The sequence below is a fragment of the Alosa sapidissima genome, chromosome 19, assembly GCF_018492685.1.
Source record: "Alosa sapidissima isolate fAloSap1 chromosome 19, fAloSap1.pri, whole genome shotgun sequence".
Taxonomy (NCBI): Eukaryota; Metazoa; Chordata; class Actinopteri; order Clupeiformes; family Clupeidae; genus Alosa; species Alosa sapidissima.
Window position 1 is genome coordinate 22,443,069 of NC_055975.1, and position 16,137 is coordinate 22,459,205.

Here is a 16,137-nt window from a genome sequence, read left to right on the forward strand (position 1 = left end):
CAAGCTGTAATCATATTCATCATGATAATCAGATCACTTCATATAGATACTAGTAAAGAAAACAATATTTTTCAAAACTAGCACACTTGGATTTTCCCCATGTGTATGCGTGTGTGTATCTGTTTGTGTGTGTCTATGCATGTGCACAATCATATGTGTGCTTGTGCTTCTGGGTGTGACTATGGCCATACCTTCGTAGAGGCTGTTTCCTCATGTTGCAGGAAAGGGTTTCATTGCACTTCCACCCTTTGCAAGCCCGTGTAAAAGTACACCTTATGAATAAGAGACACCTCCCACACCCTCACAACCACCCATCGTGGGATGACATACCCCACTGCCAGACAGAACTAAGCACACACCTGGGCCTGGCCTTTGCAAACACGCTCAGTGTTTTTCCAGGAGGCCTAGATCAGGTTTGGCGAGATTTTTTAAGCAAAGATCACACTGCGTTTTTATTTCTTTTAGTTTTTTTCGGTTTCTGTCTTTCACTTTCTTTCTGACTTCTGTGAGACGGGAGTTTCTAATCAGGTAAGATCCGTTTCATTATCTGTGTTTTCAGAAAATGTAGTCCAAGATCCACAAAATGGTCTTAACCAAAGAACATGTTGGAACAGAATGGTGAAGCGTCTTTTTTGAGAAGGGCTATGTTCTGACTCATGCCAAAATTGTCTGTCAGGCATCTACTCAAAATAGGGGGAATATGGCTAAGAAATTATGATTCACACTTCACAGACATGACCAGTCAAATTAATGTTAAACAATTTTGTTCCTGCTTGTTTAGCATCTACTCCTCATTGCTTTAAAATCCAATTTCCCAGAAGCTTTTCCGGTAGTTTAACCATGTGCTTTTATCCGGTAGGGCATAGAATGCAGTATCGCTGTTAGCCACAAAACCCAGCCATATCTTCAACCTTTTTGAGATTTTAGTCTAACAGAATTTTAATTCAGAATATCAGACATGGTGGTTTAAAAAAGTGTGGATTTTGAGTTTAGTCTTACTTCAAACCCATGTTGATTTACTCCTCAACAGACTGAATTATAGCACAGTGTGAGGATATAACTAGAAAACGCAATTCCAGGGAATTACCAGTGCATGAAAATGCAAAACATATGTTGTGAAATATATTGTTAAAACATGATGTGCTAATTGGCAACCAACATGATGAGGTTTAATATAGTTGAAATGACTGAACTAGGTAGATGAGGTTTAATATAGTTGGAATGACTGAACTAGGTAGATGAGGTTTAATATAATTGGAATGACTGAACAGATAGGTGGATAGTTTAAAAGGTTAAATTATTTGCTAGGTAGACGAGGTTTAATACAGTTGGAATGACTGGACAGTTAAATAGGTGGATAGTTTAAATGGTTAAATTATTTGCTAGGTAGATGAGGTTTAATATAGTTGGAATGACTGAACTAGGTAGATGAGGTTTAACATAGTTGGAATGACTGAACAGTTAAATAGGTGGATAGTTTAAAAGGTTCAATTATTTGCTAGGTAGATGAGGTTTAATAGTTGGAATGACTGAACTAGGTAGATGAGGTTTAATATAGCCTGGCCACCTGGCCTAGGATTCTAATTGCTTAACGGCAGTCTTAATAGAGCCATATTGTATGCTTAAAGCCTGAGACAGAGTATATAGTTTAAAAAAATGTAGATAGTGTAATGGATGTTGATAGACAGAAAGTTGAATGGATGTTGATAGGCAGATTGTTTAATGGATGTTGATGGATAGTTTAATGGGTGGATGAGTGAATGGTTTGAAGAGGATGAATGGATAGAAAGTTGGATGGAATGTGCCTTATATCCTTGTAGAATGGAGAGACAGAGAGAGTTGGCCTAGTTAAGCAGAAAGCAGTTGATACAGGTGCAATCAGTTAAACTGGCCCTTTGATGGGTCCTAGTAGTGAGCAGCTGGAAGTTTATACAGGTGCAAATCAAGTTAATTAGCCCATTGTGATGTCATCAGCCCATGTTAAGTCTATGGGGAAAAATAAGCTTGTTTTTTATTAATATCTCAAAAAGTATAAAGTTTACAAAAGTGAAAAATACATTCCCCACGTGTCCTTTTCAAGACCTACGTTACAAAGTTTGAACGAAGTTTCTACGTTAAACGGTTGAAGCTGAATTAGATGCAGAAATTTGGTGGGAAGAAGAAGAAGAAGAAGAAGAAGACTTCGGATAACAGAACAGTGCATTTTCATGCACTGTAATAACTAGAAAATGTAATTTCAAGGAAATTACTAGTGCATGAAAATATAAACATACTGTATATTAACATAAAATGCCAAACAAACTTTTATTTGGAAACAGTTGGCAGGAGTCATAGTTGATAACAACTGACAGTTGAAATGGCTGAACAGTTAAATAGTTGAGTAGTTTAAATAGTTAAATTATTTAATAGTGAATTATTGTAGTGAGGACATTTATTTTGAAACAGTTGTGGCCAGAGGAAATAGTAGTCTTAAGAGAGCCATATTGTATGCTTAAAGCCTGAGACAGAGTATATAGTTTAAAAGGTGAATGTAGATAGTGTAATGGATGTTGATAGACAGAAAGTTGAATGGATGTTGATAGGCAGATTGTTTAATGGATGTTGATGGATAGTTTAATGGGTGGATGAGTGAATGGTTTGAAGAGGATGAATGGATAGAAAGATTTTCATGCATGCAAACTAAATAGACTCAATTTAGTGAGCCAGAAACCTCAAAGAAAAAGAAGGGGTCATTCAATACAAAATGTGACGAGTCATATTTAAAATATGGTTTCGCAGAGACCAGTGACTCGCATGCACCAAGTCCTTTATGTGTGGTATTTGGCGATAAGTTGTCAAACGAAGCAATGAAACCATCAAAGCTAATTTGAATATTATTTATTTTTTGCAAAAAAGTAAAACAAAGTATCTATCACAAACAAGGACTTGAAACGAGGTTTTTAGGAGGCAGATGCTCAAGGCGTTACTTTACTTAAACAAATCAAAAGGCCACAGTGGGCAAACACGACAAAAGGTATTTTCTTTTCACAGAGCTTCACGCTGAATCCACAAATAATAATGGACAACACACACTGAGAGTCCAGGGTTTAAATAGGAACTTAATTAGGATTGGAAACAGGTGGGCACTGTACAAGGCGGGTAACTAATGAAGGCAAACTAAGATTCTGGGGAGGATGAAGGGATTGGATCTGCATATGCTGGTTGGGCAGGAAGCCAGACAGGAGTAGCTGCAGGGACTGGAGCTGGAACAGAGGGCTGGGATAGCGTGAATGTGACAGTATCATATCATATTCACCCGTTGCCCACAGGCAACATTGTACCATTGTGGATCATAAAACAAATCATAATGTCTTCAAATCATCATGTAGATTATTTTAAATGACTGTTTATTAAAATTAAAAGCAGCAAAAATCATTACAATAAGTAAAAACTCCCCTACATTCCTTAAATTATATCACATATGGCCTATTCTGATTCCGGTACAATGTTGCCTGTGGGCAACATGCAGATTTTTGCTATTTTTTAAATTATATACATTATTTTATATACATAAAAATTATTAAAAATACATCTTTACTTATCAATGAAGGTTGTCAGTTTTTGTGAAGAATGTAAACTTGAGGGAAATTCACAATTTTCTAGGGAGAAAATATGATACCAAGCCAAACGTGTGCATCTGCTGAAAGAAGGGTCAAAATAGCTGCCTGTGGGGCATGTGACCACTATTTTGCATTTTCATTGGTTAGTATTGAGTTGTCTAGTATTTACTTCTTTAAGGGATGTCTCATTTTATTTCAACAAGGCAAAATAGGCTATGTTGCCTACAGGCAACACTGTACCATAGAGGGTTAAGTTGGTTGAGAGAATGGCAAGAGTATGAAATGTTGCCATCACAGCAAAAACCGTCTGTTTTGAAGAGCCAAAATATAAACATTTTGATTTGTTTACCCTTTTTTGTTAAGTTTAGTTCTACAACCATAAATGTGAAAGTGTGTCCACACTTTTGACTGATAGTACTCTCCGTTGAAGAATCTGATTCATGAAACGATTGTAATTTGCCAGTCAAATCTCTGTGAGTTGTGTTTCAAATGCTCTGCTCATCATGCTAGAGAGGATAGAGATGTAGTGATGGCATTTACATCTGCCAGCATTTCCGTTCCGTTTCCATAAATACCAAGTTCAACACTTTACTCAGAAAGAATGATTATCAACTCCAAGTTCCATAGTATTCACCTTCTGTAGCCATTACATGTTTGATTATGACTATTACTGATTATGGCTATTACTACTGATTATGACTTAACAGTTAAATGCTGAGGCAGTGTCACCATGTGTTAATGTTACAGCTGATTTATCCTTAATTTGACTAACAAATTATATTTGTGTGATATTATCAGAAAGGTTGATACAATACCAGACATGCTAAGACAAGTTAATGAATATCCTAGGTGTAGTTCTGTAAATAGTTGTGGTCTATGACATTAACAGCTGACCACACCAACAGGTGTTTTAACTGATCAGCTTCAAGCTGCTGGGAAAACACAAAAGAGCAAAATCAAAAGCTGAGGTTGGGCAGTTTCAATCGTGTGTATGGCTCACTCCAAATTTGCCCTTTAGGACCATGTCACACACGAATCTGCCAACCCTTTAAGCTCCCAAGTGTAAAGATGGCAGTGATTCATTTTGTGTTTCCTTCCATTCCCTTCCATTCTCTCCTGTAATGTATAAGTATATATACTCTTTTGATCCCATGAGGGGAAATTTGGTCTCTGCATTTATCCCAATCCGTGAATTAGTGAAACACACTCAGCACACAGTGAACACACAGTGAGGTGAAGCACACACTAATCCCGGCGCAGTGAGCTGCCTGCAATAACGGGAGCAGTGAGGGGTTAGGTGCCGTGCCTACTGGTCGGGGTTCGATCCGGCAACCCTCCGGTTGCAAGTCCGAAGCGCTAACCAGTAGGCCACGGCTGCCCCCTGTTTTTTATCCACGCATGGCTTTTATGAAGACAGTTGACTCCAAGGTCAAAGACTGTCAGTTCAATCTTAAAAGTGAACTATCAGATATTAGAATATCAGAATTGATTATCAAATGATATGCATGATTGATCAACACCAGAAAAATTAGCAAAATATAGTATGTGGTAGCTTGCAGACACAGTATGCAGGTATGGTTGTGCCAGCTGTTTCCCAATTCTCTGTGTACAGCAACTTAACAGCTGGCGGTGTGTTATGTTCTGGTATGTATGCATAGACAAGTGCACTGACGTCCGGCCAGCATGAACTGGTCTGCGTTGGAGAGCCTCCTCAGCGGGGTCAACAAGTACTCCACCGCCTTTGGCCGCGTCTGGCTCTCCATGGTCGTCGTCTTCCGCATCATGGTCTTTGTGGTGGCCGCCCAGCGGGTGTGGGGTGACGAGAACAAGGACTTCATCTGCAACACTCGCCAGCCCGGCTGCACCAACATCTGCTACGACAGCGTCTTTCCCATCTCCCACATCCGCCTGTGGGCCCTGCAGCTCATCTTCGTCACCTGCCCGTCGTTCATGGTGATGGCGCACGTCAAGTTCCGCGAGGAGAAGGACCGGAAGTACACTACGACCCACACGGACGGCACGCACCTCTACTCCAACCCAGGGAAGAAGCGTGGCGGCCTGTGGTGGACCTACCTGATCAGCCTCGTCTTCAAGGCCGGTCTGGACGCGGGCTTCCTCTACATCCTCTACCGCATCTACGAGGGTTACGACATGCCCCGGCTCACCAAATGCAGCCTGGAGCCGTGCCCCAACACGGTGGACTGCTACATCTCCCGACCCACCGAGAAGAAGATCTTTACCCTCTTCATGGTGGTGACCTCGGCAGTGTGCATCTTCATGTGCATCATCGAGATGCTCTATCTGATCTGCAAACGATGCCAAAAAATGTTCAGGGTCCGGGTCAATCATGAGAGGCAGGTTTTTGCTCAGAATCATGAGCTGATTAACCTAGCGCCGCCCCGACCACAGTCCCGACCACAGTCCCGATCACAGTCCCGAGCACAGTGGGTTGACCCCACTATGACCAGCACCCAGAACCTCAGTAAGGAAAAGAACGGAGAAATGGCCACCTCTAAATTGTGACATAACAATGGAAGGAAACACAACTTTACAACTATAATGTTTACATGTTGAGTTATAACTCAAGATGGTATAATTTGTCACATCTACATTCTGTTGAACTAGAAAAATTCTACACTTAAAATACAGGGAAAAGCGGTTTAAAAAATCCAAATAGGGTTAAGGACGCATCTGTAAATGTTTAACTTCATAGCTGATATGTGTTGTATATGTTATGTTTGTTTTTTTTCACTGTATATCTGTGTTTACTCTATACCTGGCAAAGCACTGTTTCTTGTTTCTGTTTTATACATATTTTGTTATGTATGCTGTGTTTACAATAAGAACACCTGTAATCCGCTGTGATATTTTGATAGACAAATCACAAAATACAATAGTCATAGCATTTTTGGTTTTATTGTGACACTTAAATCCCAGAATATATTCAGATAGATCACAAAGACTAAAAGTGTAGTTTATTTCATAATAGCACACATACAATAACTATAATTGAATTTTACAATTCTTACAACTATAACTGTTTATTAACTATAATTGTTAGTTTGCCATATAATTAGAGTTAGTTTGCCGACAAATTGTTTTCATTTGAAAGTTATTATTTATTTATAGCATTATTAGTATTTAAAAACAAAAGGCTCTGGTTATTTAAGATTAAATCTGCATTGTTGTTACATTTGTTCTGCATTTTTGTTATGGTCTTGCAAACTTGCTTTTGGAGACATTCAGAGTCTATATGAATAAATTTGTTTTCCATGAATATGTATGACCCATATGGATTGCTAATGTCTTATCCTCTGGGTTTTAATACAGTATCTGTATTGATTATCAATACAATTATCGACCCAAAACGTAGCATTCTCCTTTGCCAGAAAATACAATATGTCCTCATTCTCCAAACAAATTGAACAATTAACAAAATTCTTTTGTTAAAAACAGTCTCATTCTCTCCCAAGTTCTCTTTTCTCCCGTGCTCTATCCGTCTTTCTCTGTTTAAGACAGCCTCAGCTCTCTCCTATGCAGCCCACACCAATTCTGTTCCTCACCTAAAACACGTATAAAAATAACACTCTACAGCACATGCTGCCCAGGACACTTTCATTTCCATGTTACATAAGCTGCACCTCTTGATCTCTCTCCTCCAGCTACCAGCGTTTACTTCTCTCCTACTCTCCACGTCTCCTTCTTTCATCACACACACACACACACATACTCACACATCACACACACACACACATACTCACACATCATACTCACACATCACACACACACACACATACACACACGCATACTCACACATCACACACACACACACACATACTCACACATACACACACACACACACACACACATACTCACACATCACACACATACACACATACACGCTCACACACATACTCACACACACATACTCACACATCACACACACACACACGTACTCACACATCACACACACACACACACACACGTACTCACACATCACACACACACACACACATACTCACACATTACACACACACACACACACATCACACACACACACACACGTACTCACACATCACACATACTCTCACACACCTTTTCAGTCTATTTCCCGTCTTGCCTCTTTTCACTTAATGGCAGAAAAAAAAAACATTGACCAATTTCTATTATTCTCCAGCAAAGTCTATTTTAACGGCCAAGGTAATGGCTGACACTAGGTGAATGCACTGTGCTGGAGTCACTGAAATTATCACCTATGGATGTGCTATTCACTGCTCGAGCACTGGCGATTAGCAGGCATATAGAGAATCAACAGGCAAACCATCAGAGCTCATCTTAATCGCGTCGGCCAGAGAGAGAGGGAACAGGGCAAATATTCCTGTGAGTGATTCATCCATCCACCCACCACACTCCCACACGCTTGCTCTTGCTTCCATCCACACATGCCCAGTGCAAACAAGTGTGTGTGCTCATAAAATCACACACACACACACACACACACACACACACACATTCACATATATATATATGTATAACCATAGCTACACTTACTGACACACTGCTGCACTCACAAAAACATAGTGATTATAACATGCAATCACAGAAAAAAACATACAAACACTGAGACATACTCACAAGCACAGATGCTAAATCCTTCACACTGACAAACACACACACACACACAAAGACAGGGAATGAGAGACAGTCACACACATACACACAGACACACACTGACATAAACTAATGCCGAATCCTTTAGTACACACGCACACAGAGACCACACACCACAGATGCTCAATCCTCCAGTAAACACACACACATCCACAGGCAGATAAACAGACAGAGAGGAACTGAGAAACGGAGACAGTGAGAAGAACAGAGAGAGGAAAGAGTTACAGAGAGACAGACAGAAAGAGAGGAAAGACTTACAGAGAGACAGACAGAGAGAGAGGAAAGAGGTAGACACAGAGAGACAGACAGAGAGGAAAGAGTTACAGAGAGACAGACAGAGAGAGAGAGAGAACACATGAGCTGACCTGTAATAAGAAACAGTGAAATATACATCCAACACCTCTATCATCAAATAAATATAACCTGTGAATATCATACTCACATATTATCGAGCTGGCTTTACGGTGTTTACAAGGTGTGCATGCTGCTAGGTATTAGTTTGTTTTCAGCCAAGTAGTCCAGGATATGAACCCCAAAATAAAACTCTTACAACACACACACACACGCACATACATACACTCCCTCTCCCTCTCTCTCTCTCACACACACACACACACATACACACACACCTAAACACACATACACTCACCCTCCCTCCCTCACTCTCTCTCTCTCTCTCTCTCACACACACATACACACTCACACATACATACACTCCCTCTCTCTCTCTCTCTCTCTCTCTCTCTCTCTCTCTCTCACACACACACACACACACACACACACACACACACACACACACACACACACACACATACACCTACCTAACCCCCCACCCCGCATTAACCAGATGGAAGGTCAGTTTTGCTGGACGGAATACAGAATATGAATTATTGTGGAGTGGCAGAAAAGAGGGGCAGTGAAGCAAAACATCCCCAAAGCAATAAGGAACATAGGAGAACATGGCGTATCAGAGCATGTCACTTGGCGGAGCAACCCTCTCCTGTGTATCATAGTTGGCACGTAATGCATTAAATTTGGCCTCGTTTAGACTGAACTAATTAATTTAACCAGAAATAGCCCCACAGATAGGCAGCCTCTTCACATTGCCCAACACATACACACACACACACACATACACACACACACACACATACACACACACCCCATATAATACACATGAGATATTTTATATTTCTAGGCCATGCGGCAGATGGACAGACACTTGTGGAGGAAAAGGCTACTGAGTAGGATGGAGCATGATGATCTGCCGGTAGGTTAGGTGTCAAAGCGACATAAATGCAGTTGGTGCTCACCGGTAAATTTACTGTAGCGCACAGAACGACTGGAAAGGAGGGAAAATGCAAACAGAGACGAGAGACTTCAGACTTCAAGCCTTGATGGGTTTTTTGCACTTTATTCGCACACTGATGCATCTCAACAGTAAGCCCTCATATCTACAGTACTCACACAAACAGGCAGAGTGCAGTTTCCTTTGGGAAATATGTCACACAGAGCGAGCTGTGTCAACTATCCACGGCAAATGATTATTTACTAAAGCATTACTGAACTGATAGACTAATATATATATATATATATATATATTTATATATCCTGTTCATCTCACTCACCCCATCACATACATAGTAGTCAGGATTTATGCCAACATCATACAAAATATATAATAAGTCCAAATAGCATAAATATAGCATATTGCATTAGAATGTTTTCACTGTGCTTCTGATATTATTTTTAATGGCATATTTCCTCAATATATGTGATTCCTGATTCAAAAATACAGCATTGCAATGTGTCTAAATGACTAAAAGCAACAACTTCATTGATAGGCTCCACAAGCATAATATAAAATGAACGACTCTGTCAAAAGCACTTGGTACAAATTGATATACATGACAAAACAAAACGGAAACACTGAGACATTTGGAAAGTCTGTATCATTTGTCTCCAATTTATGGTTAAGATCTGAGAAAACTTAGTTGAGAAGACATACTAGGTACTGTATATTGAAAAATTGGGTCTGTGTATTGTTTAAAAAATTATTGAAAAACAATTGCCTTTCACTGAGGAATAAATGGAAATGTTTTATTACACTGGCTGATGTGTCGGGTGTTGTGGTGAGCAGGTGACTCATGCTCATGCTTTAGACTATCTTTGGCTATGTGAGATGGACAGCTAGCGTACAGACTTTACCTCTGTGTGAATCTCTTCCCCCTCTGTGCTCTCCGACACTGCCAGAACCTTCTGACCGTCTCCGTCAGCGACAGAAGCCTCGGAAGCCAGCCCAGCCTGCCAGCCAATCTGTCGCTGCTGCTGCTGCTGCTGCTGCAAAGCCACTCCGCACAGCTTCTCCAGCTCTTGCTCCTGCTCGTCCCCGTCGAACAGCCCCGGAAGCACCTCCTGCTCCAGTTCATCCCAGAGATCCCACCCGGGCTTGGCCGATGATGACCCCTCAGGCTCCGAGTCGGAGAGGTCCGAGTCCCAGTCACTGTCCTCGACTGCGGACCCGGCCGCACAGTCCACCCTCGAGCCACTGTCCTCGTCAGAATCGGAGTCCTTCGAGCCGGAGCACATGGAGTGGCCTTCAGTGCCCATCAAGTGGCAGTCTGGTGCTGCCAGGTACACAAAGCTGTCCGTGGAGAGGAAATCACACTCATCAGGATTCAAACAGGGCCTGGTAGAGGTGACAGAGAGGAGTGCCTCCTTCTGAACTGCTTTCACTGTGGTAGATAGCTCCTGTGGTTTGGCAGACACTGCCAAGTATACAAAACTATCTGTGGCGACGAAAGGATCCATGTCACCACAGTCCAGCAGTTTTGTTGAGGCCCGGGCCATGTGTTTAGATGGGGAGAGGGGCAAAGGCGAATCTGTACCAGCCCTAATCACAGTGGTTTTGTTCTCACTCTTCCAAGACTCTGGATTTTTAAACTGGGGTCTGTGCTGTGGGTTTTTAAATGAACCCCTGTTGCTTTCTTTTGGATCAGAGAGCAGGTCCCCAACTACTGAGGACTGTATAACAACCTTGTTTCTATAGGTTTTTGCAGTCGATTCTTCTTTTCTGCATGATTGATCTCCTGCTATTTCTTCTACCTGGTTTAATGAGCTTGTACTGCCCATGTCTATGTCTGTTAAGGTTCTGTCTACATCCACAGTAAAGTCATCTTGACTAGTGTGACTGCGGTTGGTCAAATACACCCCACTGTCTGATTCGAGTGTGTGATTGGAATCTGGCGATTCTTCATTGACAGTGCTCATTTTCAAAGAACTGTTAACATGTTCCTCTGCCATCAATACTTGGGCCTCAACTGTAATCAGATCAAGACATATAGAGGTTGCAGTCTGTTCTGGCTGTTTGTCAACTACATGAATTATCCCCCTAACAGCTTTCTTTTCTATCTTTTCCAGTTGTTGTGACTCAGTGGAGAGTGAATGCTGAAGCAAGGCCTGGAGTTTGGCTTCCTTTGAGTCCTTCAGCTCATCCTTGTTCATCATTTCCATGTCCAGGAGATCCTCCACCCCAACCAATGAGTTGGAGCAAGAGGGGGCTTGGGACCCCCCAAAGCCCGTTGGCGGTTGGAGTAACGGCCAACATTGCCTTAGGGAGCCTGTGAGCTGGGTCTCTTGGTCCTCCCAGGCCTCGTCCCACATATTGTTCACCATCTCCAAAACAGCGTCCCAGTTCTCCTCATCTGTGTTCCCGGCCGCTGTGACTTGTGACTCTTTCGGTGCCGGCTCATCTCTTTCCACGACAGTTGGCATTTCGCTCAGTTCTTCCTCTTGCACTTCCTCTTCCTGGATGACTTCCGGGCTAACTTCCTGCTGGCTGCTATTTGGCGGTACACCCTTGCGCTCCTCGATCTCCTTCAGGATCTTCCAGTCCTGCAAGCTGCAGTCCTTTAGGAGCTCGCCTTTAAGAGGAGATTTTCCCAAGAGGGCAACGTCAACCTTTGCTTGGTGTTCCGGGAAAGGGGAGAGGCGAGGTAGAGTCTTTTTGTCCGTCACGCACCGTCTCAGCACAGAGGGGAGAGGCGGGAGGATCGGTAGGTTGTGGACAGCACCCCCCTGTCTCACTGTCCTCCTCCGCCCGATTAGCCTGCGGGGCCAGGTTGACTCCATCATCACCGGCGACCTCGCGGGAGGTTGGGACACCGGCGGTTGTAAGAGCGGGGCCGTGTCATTTTCTGGCTCCGGTGTCGGAGGATACGGTCCGACCTTTGAGTCAATGGTTTTGGTCTCCACCTCCCCAAACACATCATCCTCTATACTCTGTGTGATGGACACCAGCATCCTTCTGTCCATCTGCTCCATCGTCAGGCTGTCCATGCAGTGGGAGAAGGGGTGGTCGTACTGAAGGGCGCTGACCGAGAGTTCGGAGAGGGGTGATGTCAATGGATGGGGCTGGAACTTGGCCGGCAGGGACTGCCTGTGGAACTGTTCCTGGTGGAACAGTAGGGGCTTCCCTGGGGAGAAGAACACTGGTGGGGTGTGGGCACCAGCAGACAGGGGTGAACCAGAGAACGGGGAAATTTGGGGTGAGCGTGGGGAAGAAAGGCTCCCAGGGAAAAAGGCCATGCCGGGGTTGAGCAGGTGTTTCTCGCCCGGTGACAGTTCGATACATTCCGGATACTTTGGAGGAGTCACGACTTTCCAAGAATGGCGGCAGAGGTTTTCCTTCTTCCCGGTGTCCTGGTGGTGGTACCGTTTGTTCATGGAGCCACTTCCGCAAGGGGCAGAACTGCAAGACACACTGGGGGACACCGTTCTCGCGTATCCTCCCGGAGACCGGGTCTGCTCGTCATGTGCAAGCTTCAGCGAGTCAAAGATGACCCTCTCGTCCAGCCTCCTCCCAAAGGATGAAACCTGAGGTGATCGTTTGTCAAAAATGTCCAACTGAATCGGCTCCAGAGAGCCATTACTGGGGAAGGCGGCGTTCTGAGCCCCTCTGGAGCCGAGGGTGCTGTGGGCTGAGCCGTGGTCAATGTGCTCGTTGATGCACATAGTGTCATAGATGGAACGCTGGGGAATGTAGCCATCTTCATTGAAGGCGTCGCCATCTTCGCCCTTCTTAGAGCAGCACGGGCTTTGTCTCAAACAGCCAGGCCTGCTCAGTGGCTTCCCCATGTCTTTCGGTGTCTTTATCTGAAGCAGTGGCGCTCCAATAATCACCGATCAGAGACTTCAAGGCAGGATGGGGGCTGTGTGTGTGTGTGTGTGTCTGCGTTCAAATAATCTGCTCTGTGACTCAGGTGCCCCAGCCTGAAAGGAGCATTTAGATGATCCAGACAAAATGAACGCAATTAATGCACAAGCACCATTCAGATGATGAGGGATGCTGAGAGCTGGGGGTCCACATTTAGAGGCGAGAGCATCTTTCGAGCAAACATAGTTATCGATTTTCCATTAGCTTCAAACCTCCCTTTACATCTGCTTGAAAGCAACAGCTGTCAATGACTTCTTGCATAACAGGTATTTTCCAGGGCCACAATGGGGTTTTTTTTTATTCTGAAAGGATCAAGAAAAATACTTTTTTAAGAAAAAGGCAGGAACATTTCAAAGTTTGCCATCAGGGAATAATGTCTAAGGTCTAAAAGTTAAAAATAGATTTGTCCATTTATATAGCACAGCGTTACCTAACACGCTTTAGAGATCCTGGACTTCAGAGGCAAACAGCAGCACTTTTTGTTTGGCAACCCCTCACACAGATCTGAAAGTCAGCTGTGAGATTTCTGTTATTGGGGCTAAAATAAACAACGAGAACAGCTGCAGCATCACGCGTACCTTAGAGGTGAGTGTCGCCCCACTTTGCACCGACTCGCCTCTTCAGAGCGGTCATCACAGCCGTCCACTTTCCCATAAGTGGTGTGACGGGGGGTTTCGTCTCCAAAAACAATCAGATCGCCAGCATCGTCCTCCCCACAGCAGATGAGCAGCACCCTGAGTTCCAGGCGAGAGTCCAACAGCAGAAATGTGTCATCCGTCCAGGCATATCCACAGAGCTTGCATTCCCTCACAATCTTGCCGATCGTGTCTTCACTCCCACTGAAGCACTGATTGTTTGACAAATGGACCCTTATTTCAACACCGTCAGCTCCCCCTCTTTCTTTCTCTCTCTCTCTCTTTCTCTGTCTCACACACACACACACATTCACTCTCTCTCTCTGCCTCTCAATCACTGATACCCCTCCCCCGTGCTCTGAAGCTGCTTTAGGGCTTTGGTGGCTATCTGGAGCTCTGAGTCTTTCTCTCTGTCCCCTGCTTTGCTGTTCTCACTTACTTTTGCCTCATTTTGGGTCTGACCTGGCTCACATTTCCTCTTCAGACAAGGAACACAAGGGAAATCAGCCTAAACCCTCCCAGGAGATCCAGTTTCCACAAGCACCCCTGAAGACACTCAGGTCTCATTTGAAACCACATGAAACTGAGTTAATGGAATGCAATGCATTATGCCACAGGTGAGGCGTAAAGAGATATTTTGTTGTTTGGATTTTGATCTTGATGTGTCACCTGACGAAACGCATAGGTGAAAACAAAAATAAAAACTGCAGTATTTTCTGACAGCTTTTGTGATTTTATCTTTGCACATCTAGCCCATCTCTTCTATTTGTCTCCCACACACACTCTCTGCTCACACTTAAGCCCGCGCACATCTCTCTCCTCATGCCCTGCTCACTCCCACACACACACACACACGCACACACAATCACACACATGCACACTCTACAGCACAAGCAATACAACACATTGGTGCCGGCAGTTCTCCATCCACTCTGTTCATCATGTTCAGGCAAAGGAACATACGCGGGATTGCATTCAAGGCAAACGAAAAGAATACAAGGAAGAGTGACGCAAACATCGCGTTTTCCTTTTGACACAGAAGGTGTAAATTATGCACTCAATGCAAAGACAAGGCCACTCAAATCCACAACCCAAGTGGTGCAATTATCTCTACAAGCCAGAGGACCCTCTACCCCCACTCTCTCATCAGTCCCTGCAGACTTGAGGCATCTGAAATAAAAAATAAGACAACAAAACCATCAACCTCACACTAAATCACATTTGTGCTATATTTTCACTCCTAACAGCAGTGGCTCTACAATTCACATTACAGTGCCAGCCATGGATCTCTTCTGTTACCATGGTAGCAAATGTGACAATGGCCCTTACTTCAGTGTAGTGTACGCTAGCTAGGCTGTGAAATATCGGCATACTCCTCAGTGACTTGCAAACAGTTGGAGGTCTACTTTTGTTGTGCAGGTCTATGCATAAGTCAGTTTTACCTGTACTTTTCCCCCCCTTTTCATAAATCTCACCTCTGGTAAAACCATTGCGGAGGAGACAACAGGTATATACTGTGCAAAACTAATTTGACTGTAAACTTGTTTCTTCTTCAGAAAAGATACACTGCATATTACACAGCTGTTTGTACAAAGTCAGTCTACAACTGTACACGTCAAAATGACCACTTTGATGGCTATTGTCTACAACAGTGACTAAAAAAGTGGCCTACATAAAGTTAATTAAAGATAAATGCAACATTTGCAAAATAAATTCTATTCTCAAACAAGCATATCAAACAAACGGAGCAAGCAAGCAACTTGGAATTTCATAGATATTTAAAAGGTCTTTACTAGTCTAAGGGCATTAATATAATTTTTTCATCGTGTTGATACATGTGGCAACTTTTTGAGCACTGTTGCAGGGCAACCACATAACCAGTTCCATGTGTTCTGATTGGATGATTAAAGTTCTCAAGAAACTAACGATTTGAGTTCTCAGGAAGCTCGAGGTTGGTATGAGAGGGATTGTATTGTGTGTGTGTGTGAGCAACCTACACGTTGCCAATCTTCCTGAA

General features: G+C 43.3%; 2 protein-coding genes across 3 annotated transcripts; one reads left to right on the top strand and one right to left on the bottom strand.

The window, feature by feature from the left end:
• Positions 1 to 158: 158 nt before the first annotated feature.
• Positions 159 to 6,876, top strand: gjb9a (gap junction protein beta 9a). The gene is made up of 2 exons (XM_042072493.1): positions 159 to 528; positions 5,258 to 6,876. The coding sequence occupies exon 2, from the start codon at positions 5,283 to 5,285 to the stop codon at positions 6,120 to 6,122; it is 840 nt and encodes a 279-aa protein (XP_041928427.1). The 5' UTR covers positions 159 to 528; positions 5,258 to 5,282; the 3' UTR covers positions 6,123 to 6,876.
• A 758-nt stretch (positions 6,877 to 7,634) lies between these two features.
• LOC121693167 lies at positions 7,635 to 14,772 on the bottom strand. 2 transcript variants are annotated; one of them, XM_042072421.1, is made up of 4 exons: positions 14,064 to 14,772; positions 10,479 to 13,787; positions 9,584 to 9,612; positions 7,635 to 8,449 (listed from the first exon to the last, which is right to left on the bottom strand). In XM_042072421.1, exons 2-3 carry the CDS (start codon positions 13,404 to 13,406, stop codon positions 9,592 to 9,594), a joined length of 2,949 nt encoding a protein of 982 aa, XP_041928355.1. In that variant the 5' UTR covers positions 13,407 to 13,787; positions 14,064 to 14,772; the 3' UTR covers positions 7,635 to 8,449; positions 9,584 to 9,591. The 2 variants fall into 2 exon arrangements, with proteins under 2 accessions (XP_041928355.1, XP_041928356.1); XM_042072422.1 differs by having other exon boundaries at positions 10,479 to 14,772.
• Between the last annotated feature and the right edge of the window lie 1,365 nt (positions 14,773 to 16,137).

Bases quoted from the DNA above. Each gene is read 5' to 3' on its own strand.
- gjb9a (XM_042072493.1), top strand. From the start codon at position 5,283: ATGAACTGGTCTGCGTTGGAGAGCCTCCTCAGCGGGGTCAACAAGTAC.
- LOC121693167 (XM_042072421.1), bottom strand. From the start codon at position 13,406: ATGGGGAAGCCACTGAGCAGGCCTGGCTGTTTGAGACAAAGCCCGTGC. The intron at 9,613-10,478 runs GTAAAGTCTGTA...CCTCCTTTCCAG, and splicing joins GGGAAGAGATTCACACAGAG to TCGTTCTGTGCGCTACAGTA.